Source organism: Ischnura elegans, chromosome 4, assembly GCF_921293095.1.
Source record: "Ischnura elegans chromosome 4, ioIscEleg1.1, whole genome shotgun sequence".
NCBI classification, from domain to species: domain Eukaryota; kingdom Metazoa; phylum Arthropoda; class Insecta; order Odonata; family Coenagrionidae; genus Ischnura; species Ischnura elegans.
The window spans coordinates 135,529,090-135,550,184 of NC_060249.1; the positions used below are offsets into that span (position 1 = coordinate 135,529,090).

At 37.5% G+C, this 21,095-nt stretch overlaps 2 protein-coding genes across 15 annotated transcripts in view; one reads left to right on the top strand and one right to left on the bottom strand.

Annotated features, from left to right (window-relative positions):
• Nucleotides 1-12,431: 12,431 nt before the first annotated feature.
• On the top strand, nucleotides 12,432-17,265 carry LOC124158083 (myb/SANT-like DNA-binding domain-containing protein 4). The gene is made up of 6 exons (XM_046533259.1): nucleotides 12,432-12,682; nucleotides 12,992-13,174; nucleotides 13,271-13,313; nucleotides 13,395-13,451; nucleotides 13,654-13,779; nucleotides 13,913-17,265. Exons 1-6 carry the CDS (start codon nucleotides 12,470-12,472, stop codon nucleotides 14,146-14,148), a joined length of 858 nt encoding a protein of 285 aa, XP_046389215.1. The 5' UTR covers nucleotides 12,432-12,469; the 3' UTR covers nucleotides 14,149-17,265.
• The window catches only part of LOC124158084 (Golgi reassembly-stacking protein 1-like), a 69,845-nt gene continuing 64,485 nt past the window's right edge, over nucleotides 15,736-21,095 (bottom strand). For 11 of the 14 annotated variants that reach the window (XR_006864704.1, XR_006864709.1, XR_006864707.1 and 8 more), the window contains 2 exons: nucleotides 19,111-19,324; nucleotides 15,736-16,821 (listed from right to left, as the gene is read on the bottom strand). The gene's annotated coding sequence lies outside the window, so the exon portion shown is untranslated. Of the gene's footprint in view, nucleotides 16,822-18,732; nucleotides 18,928-19,110; nucleotides 19,325-21,095 lie in introns of those variants that run through there. The other 3 variants (XM_046533263.1, XM_046533264.1, XM_046533262.1) reach the window with 3 other exon arrangements.

The following is a 21,095-nucleotide window of genomic DNA, read 5'->3' on the forward strand; positions in this document are numbered from 1 at the left end:
CCCAGTATGAAAAATATGGTCCTGATGAAAAATTAAGTCTTTTATGGCAACGTCTGCAAAGATGATGGAGCACAGTAGTCGGACGGATAACGCAAACAGAATTTACTTCAAATATTCGCCAGAAGATAATCACATCCTACCTTATTTATGATCGTAATTGAATCTCAGTGAAAATAGAGCACATTCTGCTGAAAATACGAAGTAACTCGAAATATTAACTTACGAAGGTTATTTTGGTAACGGGCTAAGGCCCTTGTTTTTCTTTTTTTTCTCGTCACTTTGCGATAGAGGGCGACATAAATGGCGGTTAGGCTGGCTGCCGCTATATTTCCGTGGGTGTCAGAAACAAATATCTATACTTAGCATACTTAATAGTTGCTATTCGCTCCTAACCACAAACTTATAACATTAAATTCTCATAATAAACATTGCAATTCATTATTTGATTACGTTTCCTAAACTGGTCAGGAATTTCTTTAGCGATCGTTGATGTTGAAGTATGAACAAGAAATGGGAATTTTATGGTGGTATAATTATTTAACGATTTTTCACATCATAAATCGATAACAAAAAGCCTTTTCTATGAATTATACCGAGAATAACCACCAAAAACATTTAAATAAGGCCAATGAAGACAAAAAATGGCGGAAGAAACAAAAGCGAGCATTTTCTCGTGACTTATGAAAAAGGTTTGAATTTACGAAACTCGATTTTACGAAGTGCCAATTTTCCGGTCCCACTGACTTCGTAAAATCAAGAGTTTACTGTATATGCAAAAAAAAAGTAGAAAATTCACCACAAAATTCAGCTTCCAAAAAGGCAAAATGTAAAGTCATACCACACTCACAATCAGCCAAACATTTTAAACAGCACGTGAGAGGCACATGATCTAAATTTGTTATTCATTGTCACGAATTGCTAAACCATAAAACTCCTTTGATAAACTTTTAACTTTGTCAAAATAACCTTGAATGCTATATATATTGATCATTAATTACACTGGGAAACAGCCACTTTGCAGTCTTAGATCTGTAACTTTTTTCTGACTAACTTTTGGTCTCTGAAAGATTCTCCTGGTTCATTTTCGGGGTATTACTCTAAAGAATCTCGTAAGACCCTCATTGCAATTCTCTCTCCTGCATGTTCCATTCATCGTGAAATAAAAATGCTGGAAGATGCTCATGTAAAAGTTTTCGGCAAAAGCAAATTTATGAAAATAATATTTGCGAGACAAAAATGAAAATTTGTTCCAGTGCAAACAACTAAGATTAATCGAGGAAATTAATTATGAATTGTTAACATGATCAGGTAGTTTGGGAGAAGATATTTTGTGAGAACAGAAATTTTTAAGTTGTCGTCATCTCCTAGCAAAGGAGACGGAATACATTTTCCGTCTTCCATGAATGATATAACGTAGTATCGCCAGAAATGGTTCATCAATTATATCACCTGTTAAACATTTTCACTATGCAATACATGATCGATTTTAACCCTTTTACTGCAGCAGCCTATTTCAGGTGGGATGTACGAAGACTGCCAAGGCTATTTTCCGGAATTAGCAACATTTCAGGTTTAAAAATTTCTCAGCTACTTAATAATATTTAATACTTCTAGATTTTTTCCCAATTCCTAAGATATATTTATATCTTATAACCATAGATAGATTAAGGGGGTTTACTTAAATTACAGCCGATAAAAAGGCCACAATCACAAAAAAAGTGAAAAAATTTCGCTCAACCAGCAAGGACTGATATATCAGCCCGTTGGCAGTAAAAGGGTTATATCAATTTTTCAAATTGTTTTCTAGGAAATGTTTAAATGTTTGTTCAGAAATACCCCCCCCCCCCCACCACCTTACCATCTTCCCCCTACCCCCCCACCTTATCAAACATCTATTTACGCTAGGTCTTTTTGTATCACCCCTTGCAAAATATGGAATCAATAGGGTAGTTACCTTCATCTAAGGAAACGAAAGGCATTGATTGCGATTCCTTACCCACCATTAGTGTATTCATAATATACAAAATATTTGGTTTGAGAAATTCCAGTTTAGACGAATGGCAATGGTCCATTTTAACCTCATTTGAAAAAGGCCAGATTGGTGCCCATACGATTCCACTCCACGTGACGTCACAGGGACCTAGTTTCTATACGAGTAGATAGGAGTTTTACATCGTCCGAGATTACCAATGCATGCATGAGGAACAGAGCTCAGGGAAACGTCTCTCAATAATCACCTATTTAAACTGCCTTTGGTCGGAAAGTTTCCTTCGTTTGATAGGGTATTAATAATACTTATTTCAGCCAAGCGCTACCTGCTAGCAGGGTACTCTGCTACCTGCTAGCAGAGTACCCTGCATCGTATCAGCACACATACCCTTGCCCCAAGGTAACCTCACACGGCAACAGTGGGAACCTGAATGAGGTCACACTGGCTTTTCCTGACATTCATACCTAGCAGTCACATTTTTGCACGCTTGAGAATTTTCACTTTTCATTTAAATTTAGGTATTCCTCATATGGAAACGTAACCACGTCTTATCAGATCCCTCTGAGTACCACGCCGAGAAACTCGAGCCTAAATTCAAAGGTCTGTACTGTGTCATGAGGAAAGTGTCCCCAACAATTTACCGGCTCGAATCTCTACGTGAAAAGAAGGAATGCACCGTGTACATCGAAGACCTCCGACCCGTTTCGCTAAAGTATTGGTTTTTTTCAGAGGGGATGTAACGGGTAAAGTGCGCCTTTCATGGCCCCACTAGATTCGGGGCTGGCGCACAACGCAATGCAAGACCCGGAGGAGGAGTGGGAGCTGGTCAGCGACGTGTAGGCAGTCTGTCACGAGGAGCCGCGGGCAGTGGGTCGTGCTGAGCTGGAGAGCGTGGTCGAGGCCTGGCCGCGTGTGCTTTTGTGATAGAAATTGAAATTGTGATAGTGTACCTTAGGCAATTAAACCTTTTTTTGTTACAAATTCAAAAGGAAATACTATGAAACATTGCTACACATATGACGAACGGTTGTGTGATGCCTTTTCTCATTGGGCTAAACTTCAGGGTGTTTATAATACGTATGTTTACCTTGTAATCTCTAGTTTTTTTTCGGAGTGGAATCCATCATGATTGCATGAATCGTTAGAAATTTACTCTGTAATTAAAGGATCCACATTTGAGATTTTAAGAGTTGTGACTAAAAATCGTGAACATGAAGACGAGAAGCTCGTAGTTTGGTAAGGATGAGCCTGTAAAAGAGAGGCGCTAACTTCTTTACCAGAGCATGTTGTCAGCAGCAATACCGATAGTCCCTCAATCATAATGAAACTTGGGTCAACGGAGATCATCTCGGACAAAGAAGGGGGACGGAACGACACCTCTATGGGTCATTCCATGTCAGTTCACCCAGGCATGGCACCCACCGACTCGGATTTCAATGAAATTTTTGTCACTAGCTGCTATCACCTATTTAATGACTCATGCAAAATATTTCCTCTCTCACTCTCATAGTTTGCAAGATATGAGGAGTCGAAGTTTGAGATGTTTGCTCAGAAGTGGCGCTAGTGGGAGTCAAATTCCAGAGTGCAGGGCACAGGGTAAAAATTCATAACTCAGAAACCACTTAATATGTTTGAATGAAATTTTGACCCCTTGTCTATCCAAGTACATTGCTTCCATAGTAATGTCTTTTATTCCCCTTGCGTTGTTATGTTAGCCAAAATGATGTCAACAGTTGTTAATTAACCGATTTCTTAAGCTCAAAAACATTACTTCATATTTTCAGAATTATCACCAAAAGGCAGAGCAGTTAACTCATCCAATTTTTTTTTAATTGAAGGTTAATATGTGCTCCAATAAACTGTGAAATAAAAATGGTGGTGTTTTGACTGCCACCATGAGTATTTCAGGTTTTACTTTTTTTCTGCCCCCGTGAGAGGGATTTGGACACGTACTGTAAGATAATAAGTATAAGTGTATCCATACCTTCATGAGGATATATTTGAAATATTGGTCAGTAAATCTAAGACCAAACATGTAGTCTAGTGAATGTGGCTCTTGTTCATACAATTGTTTTTAATAGCAATACTTGGCTTGTGGCAGATGAGGGGAAAAGAGTCCAAATGGCTCAGAAATGTGAAATGATGCTTTTTTCCTGGAATTTACCCATTTTTCAAGTGTTTAGTTTATGGAAAAATTGGTATCAACATACATTAGACTCTTACTGTGCATTAGAGGATAAATGGAAATACTAATTTAATTAAAATTATTTAAATAATACACTTCAGTGTGTTTAAGGCATCTCCTGAACATCTCTGGAGGCTCTGATGGGCAACTAAACGCTAAACAGTACCACCAATTCCATCACATGGGGATTTTCCATATAGGTGCATAAATTTCACTTTCACATCATTTCTTCCTCGTGTTTAGAAATCACTAATCCAAAAAACCAGTGGTCATCATAAGCAAATGCAATGTACAAGTTTGTTAAGATCTGTGAAAAAGTGATTAAATGAGTCCCGCTGAACTGGAGTAGTACAAAGTTAGCCTCACTTTCACAAAAGAAGTACGGTCTTCCAGACCCTTGGTGATGGAAGAGCTGGCAGAACAAATGGTATTACTTAAAGATATGCAGCAGGTTGTCACCAATATCCAAATTCCTTGATGGCAACTGGAGTATTAAATTTCTATTTCACTGGGAGAGATAATGCTGACATTATGTTCCCTTCTCCCCTGCCTCACATATGATTGTATAACATGACAAACTTGAGAAGGTAATACAATCCCCCCTATTCAGCCTAACTTTCCAGTGTTATTCCATCTCCCCAAGGAATAAGAGAATTAAGTGCAACCTCTACATTAGGAAGAATAAAATGTTTCAATTATCACAGTGAGGGCATGAAAAATCAAAATAGATTCTAGGGTACCACTTTTAGTCTTCTGCCAAGTCTTCTTGTGTGAAGATGCTCCATGGGTGTCCAAGTTTATTCTGTGTGTACGATCAGTGTATATTTACCAGTACATTAATTGTGTGTGCTATGAGTTAGGCAAAGCTGCTCATCGTGAACTTCGACATTCGATGCCGGGAAATATCCGATTCCAAGATGGCGTCCGGTCCGATAAACGTAGAATGTAACGAGTGTAAAAACCATCTAAAAACTAGTGAAAAAGCCCTCCACTGTGAATATTGCAAGAAATTATATCATCATAAGTGTACGGGCTTGAAAGAAATTGCTTTAAGAGCTCTGGAGGAATTTTATGGTTTATTCTGGAAGTGCTTATCATGTCGCGTTAACGAAGGAAACCAACTTCATAAAATGGCGGACGACATCGAACTATTAAAAGAAGAAATTCGCAACATCAAAGATAACGCTAAGCTACATAATGCTGGGAAGGAATCTCGAGTGAAAAATGTGAGTTTTGCAGACACAGCAGCAACAAGGTCTGTTTCTAATAGTGACGCAAATCATGAAATCGAGGCCTCTCGTGACGCTGCCAAGCATCGGGTGAACGACAAAAATGAAGCTGGTTTTGGAGCAACGACTGTTTCCGGCAAAAAAGAAGTGGTAAATAACAAAAAGAAAAAAGCGTTACGTGTAGATCAAACAAACTATGGGGTATTGCGTATTGAGAGTCCAGCATCTGAATCAATCGACGAGTGCAACAACAAAACTGACGAAGGTTACACTCAAGTGATCCATAAACGCAAACGTCGTCCTCCTCCAACTGTGGGTTGTTCTGCCAAAAAAGGTTCTCTGATGGGTATTCCAAAGCGTGTGCACATTCACATTTGGAACCTTCCTTCGAATACAACAGCGGAAGACGTCCGGAAGTACATCGGAGAAGAAAAGCCCGAAATCACCGACGCTTCAATTGAAATTGAACAGTTAAAGGTAAATAGAGGGGAATACGCCTCGTTTCATATTTCTGTAAATGATGAGTGTGTTGGCCGTGACTTATTGTCAGGAGACTTTTGGCCAAAGAACGTTTACTACGGAAATTTTTTCTTGCCGAAATTTCGTCAGAATACTAAATATTTCCCCCCAAAAAGGGTTGTTTCAGCTGATGATGCAAATGGTGTGAAACAATCAGCTGTAGGCCAATCCTCTGTTGGTGTCATCAACGAAGATTTTTGTGAACATTCGGTCGATGACTCAGTGAAACGGCAGGCGCTTGGTCAGAACAGTTTGATTAAGGCCAAACCATCGGCAGGGACTTCGTGACTAGATGCAGATGCAAATGTAATTAAGTTCCTTTACCTTAACATTAGATCGTTAAGGAACAAGATTGTTGATCTGGAAGTCATAGTGCAAGACACAAAATGTGATATTCTTCTTTTGACTGAACACTGGTTATTACCAAATGAAATCGAGTGCTATGTCATTAGTGATATGTATCTTGCTGCATCATTTTGTCGAAAGGATACAATTGGCGGCGGTGTTGCAATTTATTGTAATCGCTCCATGAAATGCTCGAAAATCAAGCTAAGCAATAACATCGAAAAAGTGAATGAGTGCGCCGCAGTGATATGCAAATCCAACAAATCCCGTTTCGGGATTATTGTTGTTTACAGGTCTCCCACCTCCTGTTTTCATTCCTTTTTAAAGGAATTCAGTGACACGATACAATCTGTGTTTAGTGCTAATGTTGACAACCTAATCATCTTTGGTGATCTTAATACTGATATATTATCTAACTAGACTCAGTACTTAGAACTGGATTGTCTTTTCCATTCATTTGGGTTAGCTGTAATGAACAATAATCCCTACAAACGCAGAAAGGATTAAATCTGGATTAAACACGTATTTTGAAATACACGAAATCTCAATAATATCTAGATTTAATCTGTTGCAAAGGTGTTGCTATGTCCTCTTTTTCTCATATTATATCTAGATTTAATACATGTAATATCTCGCCCCACGATACAGATTTTTCAGGGATTAAATACAGATTTCAGTATCTAGATTTTCCTGGGATACATTGTAGTACTGCTTTTCATTTGAACTTTTATCAAGGAACCTTTGTGTTACAATTAATGATATATATTGAGGAAGCTTCCCTGAAGGGAAAACCCTCTGACCACCACAATAAGATCTCTACCTATTCACCCCTTAGCTCCAACAAGAATTATATTATCAAGCACCCAATAAGCAAAATCTTTAAAAATTAACTATAACCACTATGCAATAATAAACTGACTTGAAGGAAAAAGATTGTTTATTTGGATTGAGAAAACATGACTCATAATAAATGATATTTTATTAAAAAGGTACAAATATCTATTTATATCACATACAAATTCCAAGCATTTCAAATTACAATGAAATTAATAATTTATTAATTCAACTAGCTTTTAATGTGCCCTTATCAATGTCATAGATTTTTAGGTGGAAAAATGCATTAAGTAGCCACTTCACAATAATACACTGACTTGAGGAAAAAGGTTAATAATATGGATTAAAAAACATGAGATAGAGTAATTGATGCTTTAATAAAAAATCACAAGTATTTTTTATTATCATTATATAGAATTCCAAATTACTATGAATCTAATTGATGTTGAGCATCATTTGCCTCCTCCTGCCCCTTGCACTGGCCTGCCGCAGCCAGAAAGGGAGGAAAGATAAACACAATATACTACATAGAAAAGTGGCAGGTGGATAAAGTGAAAGGCTTTGCAGTCAATATAAAATAATTTTTTAAAGTACTAGTTCAGGGAGAAAGCAGATCAATAAAAACAAAGGCATTGAAATCAACAAACATGACGACACTCACGGCAGAGTTAAATGCTTATAATACAAGGTTAAGATAGAAAGCAGATTCATAAAAACAAAGCCATTTAAGTCAATATAAGTGAGCCCATTGAAGTCACAGTTCAACCATGGGCCCAATAACGGTCACTCTAGTGAATGTTTAGGGAGAGAAATGATAAAATTTTTATATTGCAAGGTTCAGTTAGAAAACAGGCTCATAATAACAAAGCCATTGAAGTTGACATACCTGAGGACACTAAAAGCACAGTTCAACCATGGGCTTAGTAAGAAAAAAGTTAATGGAGAAACCAGGTACAAAAGAAGGAATCTGAAGGGAATTATGGAAACGGAGTTCAGACTTCAGAGTTCAATAAGCCCACCGAATAACATTGAGAAACGAAAAATTTCTCCTCGTCGTCGTTTTTGTTGCCAAGACCATCCCTCGTTGCTATTTTCAGAGGCACTTTACAAATTGAAACATTACGATACAGTCATAAAATGAAGCTCATAATGAACCAACGTAATACATAAATGTGCACCAACGTAATGGAATATGGTTTTAAAAAAAACTATGCATGTATATTGAATGATAAAGTTCACTACATACGGAAGATCCAGGTTACTGTGAGGTGCAAATACGATACTTATGCAATCGATGGATGTAAAGGAAAAATATAACATATAATGGAGCAAATAAACCATATGCAGCTCGTGTCGGTCAAATCTAGTCGTTTAGTAACAATAACAAAACACACTTTCACACTTCATCACTAATGTTTCGGCCATTTTGAAAAATTACGTCACCGACGCTAGCGCCGCTAGTGGCGCAGAAACTTCGGAAACAGATTTAATCCGTATTTAAAAAGGATTTGGAAATCTAGATTTGATGTATTATGAAATCTCCCCAAAATACAGATTTGATCCTTTTTGTGTTTGTAGGGATCCCACCAGAGTAACCTCACACTCTTCTACTCTGATTGACCTAGTAGTTTCTAACTTTCCAGAGCAATCTTTTTCCTGTGATACTACATCTTGCTATCTTTCGGATCACTGTATGCTAGGGGTTGTGTTGAAGATTACTGATGCTATACTCATTGATCCTATGTATGTAACTAAACGATTTTACCACAGGGAAAGCTGTGAGGAATTTATTTATAATGTGGCTAATACAACATGGAGTGAACAAGGCCATGGCAATCCACTCGATGTTGATGCTAGGTTTAACTCCTTCCTGAATGATTTTCTGTTGCTTTTTAATCATTCATTTCCTTTAAGAACCAGGAAGTTTAACTATAAAAGCAAAAATGTTAAATTCCCTCCTGAGCTCCTAAATATGAATGCCAGGGTTAAAGAACTGCATAGACTGTCAAAGTTTTCTGATCCATCCCTCCTCAATCAATACAAAGCTCTTCTACATAAATACAAATGCAGTATTAGGGAATTTAAGAAAAATCGTCATAGCCATGTCATTGCTTCTTCAAATAACCCCTCCAAAGCTGCATGGAGGATTATTAACCAACAAACTAAAAATAACTTTGAACAGAGACCAACTTTTATCAAATTTAATGACCTACCTGTTTTGAACCCTATTGCAATTGCAAATTGTTTTAATAGCCAATTCTGTCAAACCGCTAATAACACAGATCTACCTTCTCTTAGTTGGGATAAAACACCCTCGTCAATTTTTCTCTCCCCAACTACCCCTAATGAGGTTGCCAACATCATCCACTCTCTTTCTAATTCCTGGTCAGTAGGATATGATGGAGTCCCTATACCTATCATTAAATTAGTTGCTAGGATTATTTCTGCTCCCCTGTCCGACATTTTTAATTTGTCTATCTGCAATGGTCATTTTCCTACCTACCTGAAAACTGCTGTCATCATTCCAATCCATAAAAAGGGATCCACCACTGAAGCCAATAACTATCAACCTATTGCACTACTCTCAGCTTTCTCAAAAATTTTTGAGAAACTCTTCTACAATCGCATAATGAATTATTTATCCCATTTTAACTTGCTGAATTCTTCCCAACATGGCTTCATCAAGGGAAGATCTACAATATCTGCAGCTTTCCAACTCATTAATGATATCACTTGGGGTCTTTCCAATCAGAAAGAAATACTTGGGATTTTCTTCGACCTATCGAAAGCTTTTGATACCCTAAATCATAATATCCTGTTCTCTAAACTCAATCACATTGGAATAAATGGCAATGCTCTAGCCTGGATACAATCTTACTTATCCAATAGAATGCAAATGGTTCAATTAAATACAACTTTTGCTGCTGGTGCTAACACACTTCGATCCAACCCTCTCAAATCGAACTGTGGGGTCCCTCAAGGATCAATCCTGGGCCCTCTTTTATTTGTCATCTTCATCAATGATCTCAAATATCACCTACCTATGTGTAAGGTGACCCTATATGCTGATGACACTTCTACACTGAACCTGAGCGATACGCTGTTAGGAGTAACGAATGCTGCTCAAATTACTGTTTCAACTATAGGTCAATGGTGCCATAATAACAGCTTACAATTAAATGACCTCAAAACATCTTTTCTCCACTTCCATAACAAAATTTCTCCCCCGACTTCAAGCCCTTTACTCCGAACTATCAGTAATAATTCAATCAAGCAATCTAACTGTACTAAATTCTTGGGTTTAACTCTAAATGAAAATCTTGACTGGCAATTCCACGTTGATAATCTGAACAAAAAAATTTCATCTGGTATCATCATGATTCGTAAACTTGCCCCCACCACCTCTGTGGAGATCTTAAAGCTAGTTTACTTTGCTAAAATCCACTCCTACCTGTCTTATGGTGTGATATTTTGGGGCAACACCAGTGCTGCCACAAGGGCCTTCTCCATGCAAAAGAGATCTTTGAAGGCAATTGCTGCTGTTTCCATCAGATCTCCAGGAAAGCCACTGTTTCTTAAATTCAAGATAATGACACTACCATGTCTGTTTATTTTTTATTGTGCACTATTTGTCAAAATGTATCCTGATTTGTTCTGTCCGAGCTCTACCATTCATGATTATTTCACTCGGCGCAGAAATGATGTTCACCTGAGAAGGCAACCCTGTGCCTTATCTAGAAAGGGAACTCATCACTCAGCTTCCCTTATTTTTAATAAATTACCACCGCATGTAAAAACTCAGTCCAACATTGCAACCTTCAAGCGCGAATTGAGAAGGCTGCTTTTATCCAAAGCCTATTACAATCTAGACGAATATATGTGTGATAATGTATAATTGATCTGTGTCGTTTTTTGTGTGTTTGGTATCTCTTTGTATCTGTAATATTCTCTTGACCATGTTCTATGTTCTATTCCTTGGACCAACAGAACAATAAAAATTATTATTATTATTATTAAAAAAGGTTAGTGTCTCCACTATGCTTCAAAATGAGCAAATTGTTGAACTGTGCAGCATTGGAAAAGTAACTGCATCTGATTGCAACACCAGTGGTGCAACTGAACAAAATTGAGATCATGAGTATACTTCAAAAACAGCTGTTACCTCTCAGAAGTGGTGTACCTGGGGAAGTCCTATCCAATGTCTGCAAACATCACAGAATATACTATTTGAAAAAGTATTAAACCTACCAAATATATTGTCTTGATCCTTTTAAGAGCCACAAGAAGAAAATATCAAAATCACAGAGAAATGCAAGTCTTGAATTTGCAGGAAAGGCCTGTAAAATCCCAACTCTTCGGAAATTAGTGCCAGGAATGAAAATATGCCAGCCATGTAGGGAGGAGGTAAAGAAACACTCCAGGTTTGGAAATGAGCTTTCTGATGTTGAAGCAGTAGATAAAGACAGCAATGATAGTATTTTGAATTTTCAAACAACAGTATCCCAAGAAAAATCAACTGAGCTACTTAACAGAACGCTGCAAGATATAGAGGAGTCACCTTTAAAATTTCATGGCATATCATCTCACAGAAGGTCAACCTACGCTAAAAGGAAAGTAGAGTCAGCATGCAGTAATTTTAAAAGGAAAGTTAAAAGAGTTCTTGATAAAGAATTATCTCCAGAAAAGGATGACCCAAAACTCCCAAAAGGACTACTTCAGAAAGTTCATGATATGGATGTGCTCATAGACTTAATCAAACAAAAAGTTCACACATCAAGCACTCATCAAGGAAAGGTACATCTGTTATCATTGGTACCAACTTCATGGAGCAGGAAGAAAGTAATGGAAGAGTTTCATGTGAGTGAGTACACTGCCTGCCAAGCAAGAGAACTTTTCAGAGAAAATTTTGTTGAATTCCCTCTCTCCAAAATACAATGCACGGAGCGTTCCGAAGAAAAACTCTGTTGAGGGCACACAGAAATGCTTGGTCTGCGAAAGGACGTGATTTCCAGTGGCCCGAGTCTTGAAATTTTCGTTACTCACCGAACACAAATCGACTTTTTCGTTATCATCGGTAACTTCGTTAGCCTCATAGCGAATTTCAGCATCAACGAATCGCGGAGCAAGTCCTTAATTTTTTCGTTAACAGTACAGCGAGTAATCTTCGTTTCGTTATTCCCGCTGGTGCTGCAGCGATGTCTGTGGCTTTGTACCAAACTAACACAAATGACTGCTCTAACGCAATCGTACCCCAACCCACCGTTACTGATGGTTACTATGGATTCTTACAGTGTTTATTTTTCCTTTGGAGCGACTAGTGCTGCTTAGGAGCAGATTTTTGTAATCATACATAGTAATAAAAATATAATGGAGAGTGTAGGTAAGAAAAGAATGACCAAAGTCTCCGAGAAGCAGCAGGAGCTAATGCTTGAACTTTATACGAGGCATAAAACTATTTTAACCGGAAAGCTTGGCCCTAATGTAACAAGCAAATCTAAACAGAAATGCTGGGAAACTATCGCACAGCAATTAAATGCAGCAGGCCAGGGTCCAGCGAAGGACGTGGAGAAGTGGAAGAAGGTAATGTTTTGCTGATTATGACTGAACTAAATCTTGGAAAATGTAAACATTATTGAAAAACTTCAGTCCAGAGGTAAGTAATGCCGTTGAAGTGAAATAACTTGAACTGTAATCATTTAGATGAAATTAATTGGATGTCTTTGGGAAAAGGTGTTTATTTATTCGGTTCCTCTCTTCGTAATTCATGCTCCTTGTTCTAACGTTCTCATCAAGTCTGTTAACTGCTTTTGAATTCGGAATAGTTTTGCACGTTATAATTCATGTATCAATGGTTAGCTAAAAGTGCTTGCAACATTGATTTTGAGACAGACATGGGCAGACTGGAGAAGCTCAGTTAAAGCAAAAGTGTTGCGTCTCCAGAAATATCATAAAGAGACAGGTGGGGGAGGCATGTCAAAGGAAAATTTAAGCCCATTGGAGGAAAGACTTTTAGAAACTGTTGGAAAAGTTTGTACCTACGGAGATCCAGGTTGTAAGGAATCGCTTGTGGAGGTATTTTTGATAAACTTCAGTGTATTTGAGCAAAGTATGTATGATTATTTTGATTCCTTAGTATTTGTTAACATTACGGAATTTCCATTTTAAAAGGAGGAGATTTCAGTTGATAATGAGGAGGTCCTGTCAGCCATAGGTTTGTAAAAAGCTGTCACCTATTCATAGTTTGTAGCATATTTGGATATAGGGCCTCATTAATATATTTTGTTACTGGTAGGGCAAGTGCTCATGGACTTTGGATGTAGTAGTAGCTTTGAAGATAATACCAATGCAGGTGTGTACTGGAAAATGACAATTTTCCAAACTCAAATACATACAATATGATTCTTGGTTTTCTTATAAACAAGCAGTGAGAAAAGGTGCAATGCACACTTAAGGAATGATAAAAGAGTTTTAAATAAATAACTTGTACTAAGAGATATGCTCTGGTGTGATCAATGCCAATTGATGGAAATTACAATGATTGTATTACACAGTAAGAGAACCCTCCTCGCCCTTGGAAGAGATAGTGCCTCCACCCTCTCCATTTTTGTCAAGGCAGATATCTCCTCATTCTTCCCCAATTAATAGGAATTTTGTGAAAGAGAAGAGAAAACTCAAAGGTATAAAACTAAGAGTGTTTCATAGGTATAATTGAAGTACCTGGTGAACCATGGTGAATTGATAACTACCACATTAATGCTTATATTAATTACTTTAATTTCATTTGTTGAATCTTTCCTTCCTGATTAACAGGCAAGAACATTTCTCCTTATGAAAGAACGAAGGAAAGGCTTTCTCAGATAGAGGAAGAGAAATTGAAATTTAAAAAAGAGATTGAAGGAAAAATGTTAAACGTTCTTAATCAAATTTTAAAATCTTTAAATGACCTCCAACAAACTGAAAGTAGAAAAGCAGCTGCAGCTGAGAAGCAAGCTGATGCTTTTGAAAAGATTTCAGAATGCCTACAAAATTATTTAATAAAAAAGTAATTTGAACCTATGTTACATCTATGGCATCAGATTTGTTTGAAATATTTTAAATAATAACAATAAATATCAATATTTAATTGCCAAAGGATCAGAAAGCAATGAGTGCATTGATTCAGATGTATGGTTTTTAGAAAATAGTAAAAGCATCACCAGCAATATCATTATGTTTACGATGGGTAAAAATGGGAATGGTCAATTCTGCCATCAGCATTTTAGTAGAGGTGCTAAAGAAATGCACTACCATTAGTCATTGAAGTCATTGATTTAGATGCATGTAGAGGTAGAAGTACATACATGGTACACTTAGGGGCAATGTTTGGATGAATACAAAAAGACTTAAGAATTTACAAGTTCTCATAGTAATACTATTTTGAGAGGAGAAATACATACCTTCACTTTATCCATGAAAGCCTTATCAGTTGGGAAATCTTTATTTGTAAGGGAATTTTATAGTAAAGTTGCAGCCCCATACGTTGAGGCCCTATAGGTGATTTCCTAGTTCATACAAATGGTTGGTGCAGATCATTTTGTTTTCAGTTGGAGTACTGGTGAACATCTGAGTTGAAGTAATATTCGTTCATGTTGTTTTGTGTAAAGAATGTTTAAATTATGCTCACTCAAGAAAGGGTAAAATTTTTAACTTCTTGAATGGTAATGTCTGCATGGGCTGTTGTTATTGGCATGAGGTATAATTCAAACAACCTTCTTTTGAATACTGAACAATTTCAAGACAGAGGAAGTTCACCAAAAGATTATATGCACTATATGATGCATGGGAGTGGAACAAGCCTTAGTAAATGTTATAGAGAATGTCAGTTGACTCCGTTTAGTGGATGGATCTAATGAGGAAGCAGATGAAGCTAAATTTGTTGACCAAAAACAAATATGGGTATCCCATGAAACATTTGAGTCTATGTGCATCCTTAAATATTTGGCTGAATTATCTTGAGGAATATGCGTGCCATTAATTATTATAATTACACATTGCTGCAGGTAGACTATTGCCTGGTGGCAGCATTAGATGTACATGAATAACAAATGTGTACATCCAAAGTTTCTATCTTTCTAATACAAAGTTTAGAAACAGAATGGACACCCATGATAAAAATAATCCACTAATTCTAATCTCACACTACTAAGAATAACATTGTAACGTTGTGCCAATGAACCTATTTCAAACAATCCATTAAATACATAATTTCTAATATAATAGGTACCACTAAAAAATGAGCATTAACCCAATTTCACACTCTCCCTTTTAAACAACTATGTAATTAGTCAATAAGTGATGACACTTCTTCCTAAAAAATGTATGGGGATAGGGAAATGCCCCTCTTAGGCTTTTGTATATTTCTGAAATACATTGTGTGACTTCACAATGTTCAGTTTAAGGGAGTTCTTAAGCCATCAGCGATTCACTGACAGTTAAACCATCGGTGATGAGAGATTGAAGACTGAAGAAAAAACAATGAATTTAGTGTCATCTGCATGCAGAGTTGGATAAATACCAGCTATTTTAGGGATAGTATGTGGTATTATAATCAGGTAAGTCATTTAAACCTAAAGGTTGATTAAATCATACACTCATTTTTGGTGCCACTTGCTCCGAAGGAGAAATTGTTTATTCACAACTGGATGTTTTACTGCATCAACAGTACAGAATTCATCGATTTTCATACAGGAGATTAATTACAAAATAACAGATGAATTATAAAACGAGTGATGATGTAGATCGGCATGGTTGACTATTTTCTAAGGATAATAAATACCATTCAGTTTATCTAAATTAGGAAAACCGAGCTCTAATAATTTGGCGACGAATTCTTAGGGCTTCATTATGAGCATGATGCTCAATATCTTCCCTTGCATAACCTGCAGCTCTATTTGCCGGAGGAAGCTGTATATTATCATCTTCCAAGTTATACCTCTTGCACATGTTGTGTATAACAACACAAGTGTTAACGATTAATGAAGCTCTCTCAGGGGAATAATGTAGTCCTCTCTCAGATAGCAAGCATCAAAACCTACTCTTGAGGACACCGTTGCATCTTTCAATGCAGTTTCTTGCAGCAGCATGTGCCTCTGTATACCTGTTCTCTGGGGTTCCTGGTATTGCATTTAATACTGGTGTCATCAGCCAAGGCTGAAGAGGGTAACCACTATCCCCTGGGATGAAAACAAAGTATTTCATTTTGGTATTTAGCACTTCTTTATAAAACCGACAGAATGGGTGCTTACTCAATTTGATGATTAATACATTCTTGTCAACTTGAAAAGTAAACTGTAGCATACCTATAAGCCATCCATCTAGGGTTCCTACAGAATGAGCATTTTCCAATGCCCTGTATATGTTTGAGCTCCTCCAAATGAAGGAATCATGTGTTCCCCCAGGGTATCTTGCGTTAACATTTAAAATGTTTAAATCATAGTCACATATCTGATTTTAAAGGGAAACAAGCAAGAAATAGTAGGTTATTATCTACATAGGCTCTTTAACCAATATTCATGCTACATATGTATATTACCAGCTGAACATTTATGGAATGATAACCATGCCTATTAACGTAAAGGTGTTCAGGATATACTTCATCATTTACATGCGGAGCCTTGATCTTCACGTGCGTGCAATCAATTGCACCGAGAATACCGGGGAAATTCTTTTCCTCCAAAAATCTGAAATTTAAACTTAGTTAGATTTAGTTAGGAATATCATCAATAATTATGTCCAACGTTGAATACTCATTCAACCTGGAATATATCTTAATGAAATAATTTGTTTACCGTGCTTTTATCCTTCTCTGCTTATCAATATTAATTGGGAATGCAACCCATTTGTGAAGTAAATGTTCATTCACCGTATCAGTTATCTCCTTAATTATTCGACTTACAGTCTTTTGGCTTACATTCAAAAATAAATTTAATCCAACTGGCCTTTGATAGCTGCCACAGGCAAAAAAATGCAATGCTGTAACAACCTGCATTCAAGAAAATAGGTTTTTTTTATCGTAGTTTCCATAGTAAGAGAAACGTAGTAATCGTTGACAAGAAAAGGTTAAATATACGGCTAACAATTTTGCAATAATAACAAGTTCACTTTCTTTAGTAGGACTCATTTTACTGATGGTAAAAAAATGAAATTAGTCCATGCCTACAGGTAAATACCTTTATTTCAATAGGAATGCATGATCTTCGTGAAGAATGCATGTAAAGCCTTAGCTCTTCCACTAAACCCTAAGTTGCCTCTTGATTAAGGCGAAATATTTGAACAAAATAATCTTCGGGAAGATCGTATGGATTTTGCCGGTCCCTTAGATATCTATCTTGCCTATACAAACGCCTTTCCTCTTCATAAGCTCCCCTCATCAAAATAACACGTCTCAAGGCCGCCATACTGGTGTAAACAAACAATATGATTTAACTTCGTTAGGCTATGAACGAATGCTCTTCGTTTTTCGTTGCGTAAACGAAGGAATACATTCGATGAAAAACTTTCGTTGGCAACGAAAGTGTTCAAAACTTGCGCGTTTGGGATAACGAACAAATGACAACGAATGAGTTCGTCATAACGACGGATTTTATTCGTTGAGGCGTAACGAAGGATTCAAGACTCAGGCCACAGGTGAGAATGCTGGGCGAACTACTTCAGAATGTGGCGGTGACGGTAAAAAATTTCAATGCCCTACCGCGTATCAGCTAATTAGCTGCCTCGTTCACCTAACACTGCCGCGCATGGATTGATGTTTGTTCAGTATTGCTAGAAATTGACGTCCCGGACTCCCGATGGAATAGCCAGATTTCGCAGCATAAATACGCAGGCAAGACATATGACTGTCGCTAAGCGCAATAAATTTTAAACTACGATCATTCACGAAAGCATCGAAAAAATTACCAAGGTGGTAGCAAGAAAGTGCTACACCAGGAAATATGGGAATAAAATAATAGCGAAAATTGTGTATTTGATTTATTTCAAGCCGCGGAAAATTCTTGAAATATTTTAATTTTAGAAGCGGAAGTAGCATGCGGTTGAGTAATTCTGTCTCCATGGATGGGAGTGAAGTTAGTTGAAATATTTCCGTCAGCAAGTGATTATAGGCTGCGCTGGTCGCCTCTTTTATTAACTGAACATAGTGTGTAGGCACTTACAAGAAAATAAAGCCATCAGTAAAAGAAAGCTAGTGCTATCGAGCGATTTTGACCATGATTCAAGAGAAAACGATGTGTTCTGTCTTCATTTACCGTCACTTAATATTATTAGGATAGTTGGATGCCCTAACTAATGGTTAACGTGAACATTATTAAAGGTGTATAAGAAAAAAATAAGCGTGAAACATTTATCGCTGAAAATGTCATTCCATGTAGGTAATCGCGGCTGCATTAATGGTCTCTAGTTGTCTCGGTACGATTTGCGGAGGTAGTTAGGCCGTCTCGGGGCTGTCTTGTTGGTACGATATATGGAGGTTTTACGAGATGAAGAGGTTCACTATATAGAGGTTTGCCTATAAATTTACATGTAAATCTGACGGGACCAGAGGATTGGTACGAAGTATGGAGGTTTACGATGTAAAGAGGTTCACTACATAGAGGTTTTACTGTATATGAGAGCGGAGGGGTTGGAGAACAAGGTGATGTCTTTGCCAAATTCGACCCAGAAATATGAATGCGAAATATCAAACCAAGTCATCGCACAAATTCAATAAAGCTGAATAGGTTTTGCAGATTGCTACGTGGAACAAAAGCAGACTTTTTTCAGGCGTTTCATCATCAAATTCACAGAGTATTCTGGAAAGACAAAAAGGCCCACATGATTCCACGACATCACAGCTTCACAGGTAAACAGACATCCTCAGCGGAGGGAAAGATCTAAGAAACACTCACGAATTGGACGAGAGAAAATTTAGAATTCCTTCCACCTCCAATTCGAAGTTTTTTCCACAAGAGGAGAATTTCAGTCCATGACTTTACCTGTGCGGTTTGACGGCACTGTGGCTCTTTGCGTGCTGGGTCAGGTCACTTGCCTTGACGTACCGTCGTCCGCAATTGCCACACGCAAAGGGAAGCTCCCCCGAGTGGTGCGTCCTTACGTGGCACAACAGCTGATTGCTCTTGCCAAATCCCTTGCCGGAGTGCGAGCACACGCAATGTCTGCCACTATCCCCATCCGCCAAATCCCCGAGCCCTGTTCTCAGAAGACAATGAACGCACATCAAAGAAGAGTGAAGAAACAGGCCAAACTCCAATACAAGCATACCAACATAGTATGAATAAATGTAACATACACTAACTCAAAGTACATCTTTCAAAGTGTACAACCAAATCAGAACATGTACACGCACAAACAAAGCACATGCAAGTCAAAGAAATTTTACAACAATCCCGGTTGATGCCACGTTATTACTGCGATGGATTAGAATTTTAACACACCGAAAATTACTCATATACTCTTAAATAATATTATATTTATGTATTTACAAGGACAAGGAAGAGGTTAGCTAGCCCCTTTTCATGCAATTAGCCTTCATGCTCCAATTGATTCCACAGGATGTTCAACCAATCGAAGTAGAAAAATTCATGCATAGTTCCCAGTTTTCCAAGAAAAACTGAAAAAATTCCAGGCTTATCTTACGTTATTACTGTGATGGCTAAGAATGTTAAGACACTCCAAATCATTTCAATACTTCTAAATAATATTATATTTATGTGCATAAAAGGACAAGGATAGATTACTTAGCACACAATGCATTTAAAATTTAAATATATTCAATTCGAGACGCTATTTTGATCTAATAAGCCGATTTTGTTGTCACATGGAATTCTATTCCTTGTGTTTTTGAATGTTACATAAAGTCAAAGGGTGATAGACATTTCGAATCTGTTGCCTTGTCCGTCATACCACATTTCGCTGCGGCAGTAGAAATTATACTTAGATGGTGCACTTAAAATTGAAACAAACATTTTCAGCCAGAAAAATTGAACAGGAAAAATTATATGTGAAATGAATTTGAAAAAAAATTTAATATTCCCGGTTAGAGCAAAAATTCATGAATACCGTATAAGCACGTGTAAGAGGCGCACCTTTTTTCCCCAGCAATTGCAGACGAAAATGGGGGTGCGCCTCTTACACAAACTTTGTATCTTCCCCTCCTCCCTTTCCCCGGTTGCTAGCCAAAGAGGAACTCAGTGGCCTTGGTTTCCAGCGTGAGTCAGTCATCTAAAAACCAAGGTCAAAAACAAGCGGGAGGCAGGGGAGTTTCTTCCTTAGTGACGTATTTTTACAATGCTCCTGTTTGCATTTTTTACTCGAAAGCATCACATCGGTAGGTACCCCAGATGTGAACATTGAAAAGATCCTGTGGGGTTTTCCGCTCCGGAGGGCGCACTAAATTTACTGCTACGGGTGGGCATACCGCAGCATTTAGGGCCGTATTCTTAGTCGACCCTACAAATCCGTCCCTACATAACAAAAGGCCCCTACATGCGTTTCTCAGTCGACCCTACATAAGTGGTGGGGAGTAATTCTATCGTAAAATTCTCTGAGATGATGTAGATGATGGCGCAGTGGCAATTTTCCATTCTGGTGGCAAAATGGGAACTATCTATGAAACTGAAAAGACGTCTGATAATTTTCGGGCGTATTGTTAGGGCAACGGCTCAAGGTAAATAAACAATCGGTGTCGTGTCGGTACCTTAATTATCGCTACAAATACTCTCATATCGAGCCAAAAGTAGAACCTAATTGTCTTTAAATTACTTCAAAAGTGGTCTACGTACAAGATAGTAATAAGTATGGAGCAAATATGAGCATTGAAGTGGGAACTTACGTTGCATCATCAAGGTTCGTCATTCACTTTCACCTTACGTAGTTAAGTTTATTATGTGTCAAATAATGGCACGAAAATACATTCTCTATGGTTATACGTAAACGAAGTATTAGTTTCCCAAAAGTATAC

Excerpts from the sequence above, each read along its gene's own strand:
- LOC124158083 (XM_046533259.1), top strand. The coding sequence starts at position 12,470 with ATGGAGAGTGTAGGTAAGAAAAGAATGACCAAAGTCTCCGAGAAGCAG. Across the intron at positions 13,175-13,270 it reads GTAAGGAATCGCTTGTGGAG|GAGGAGATTTCAGTTGATAA; the intron begins GTATTTTTGATA and ends CCATTTTAAAAG. Across the intron at positions 13,314-13,394 it reads GGAGGTCCTGTCAGCCATAG|GGCAAGTGCTCATGGACTTT; the intron begins GTTTGTAAAAAG and ends TGTTACTGGTAG.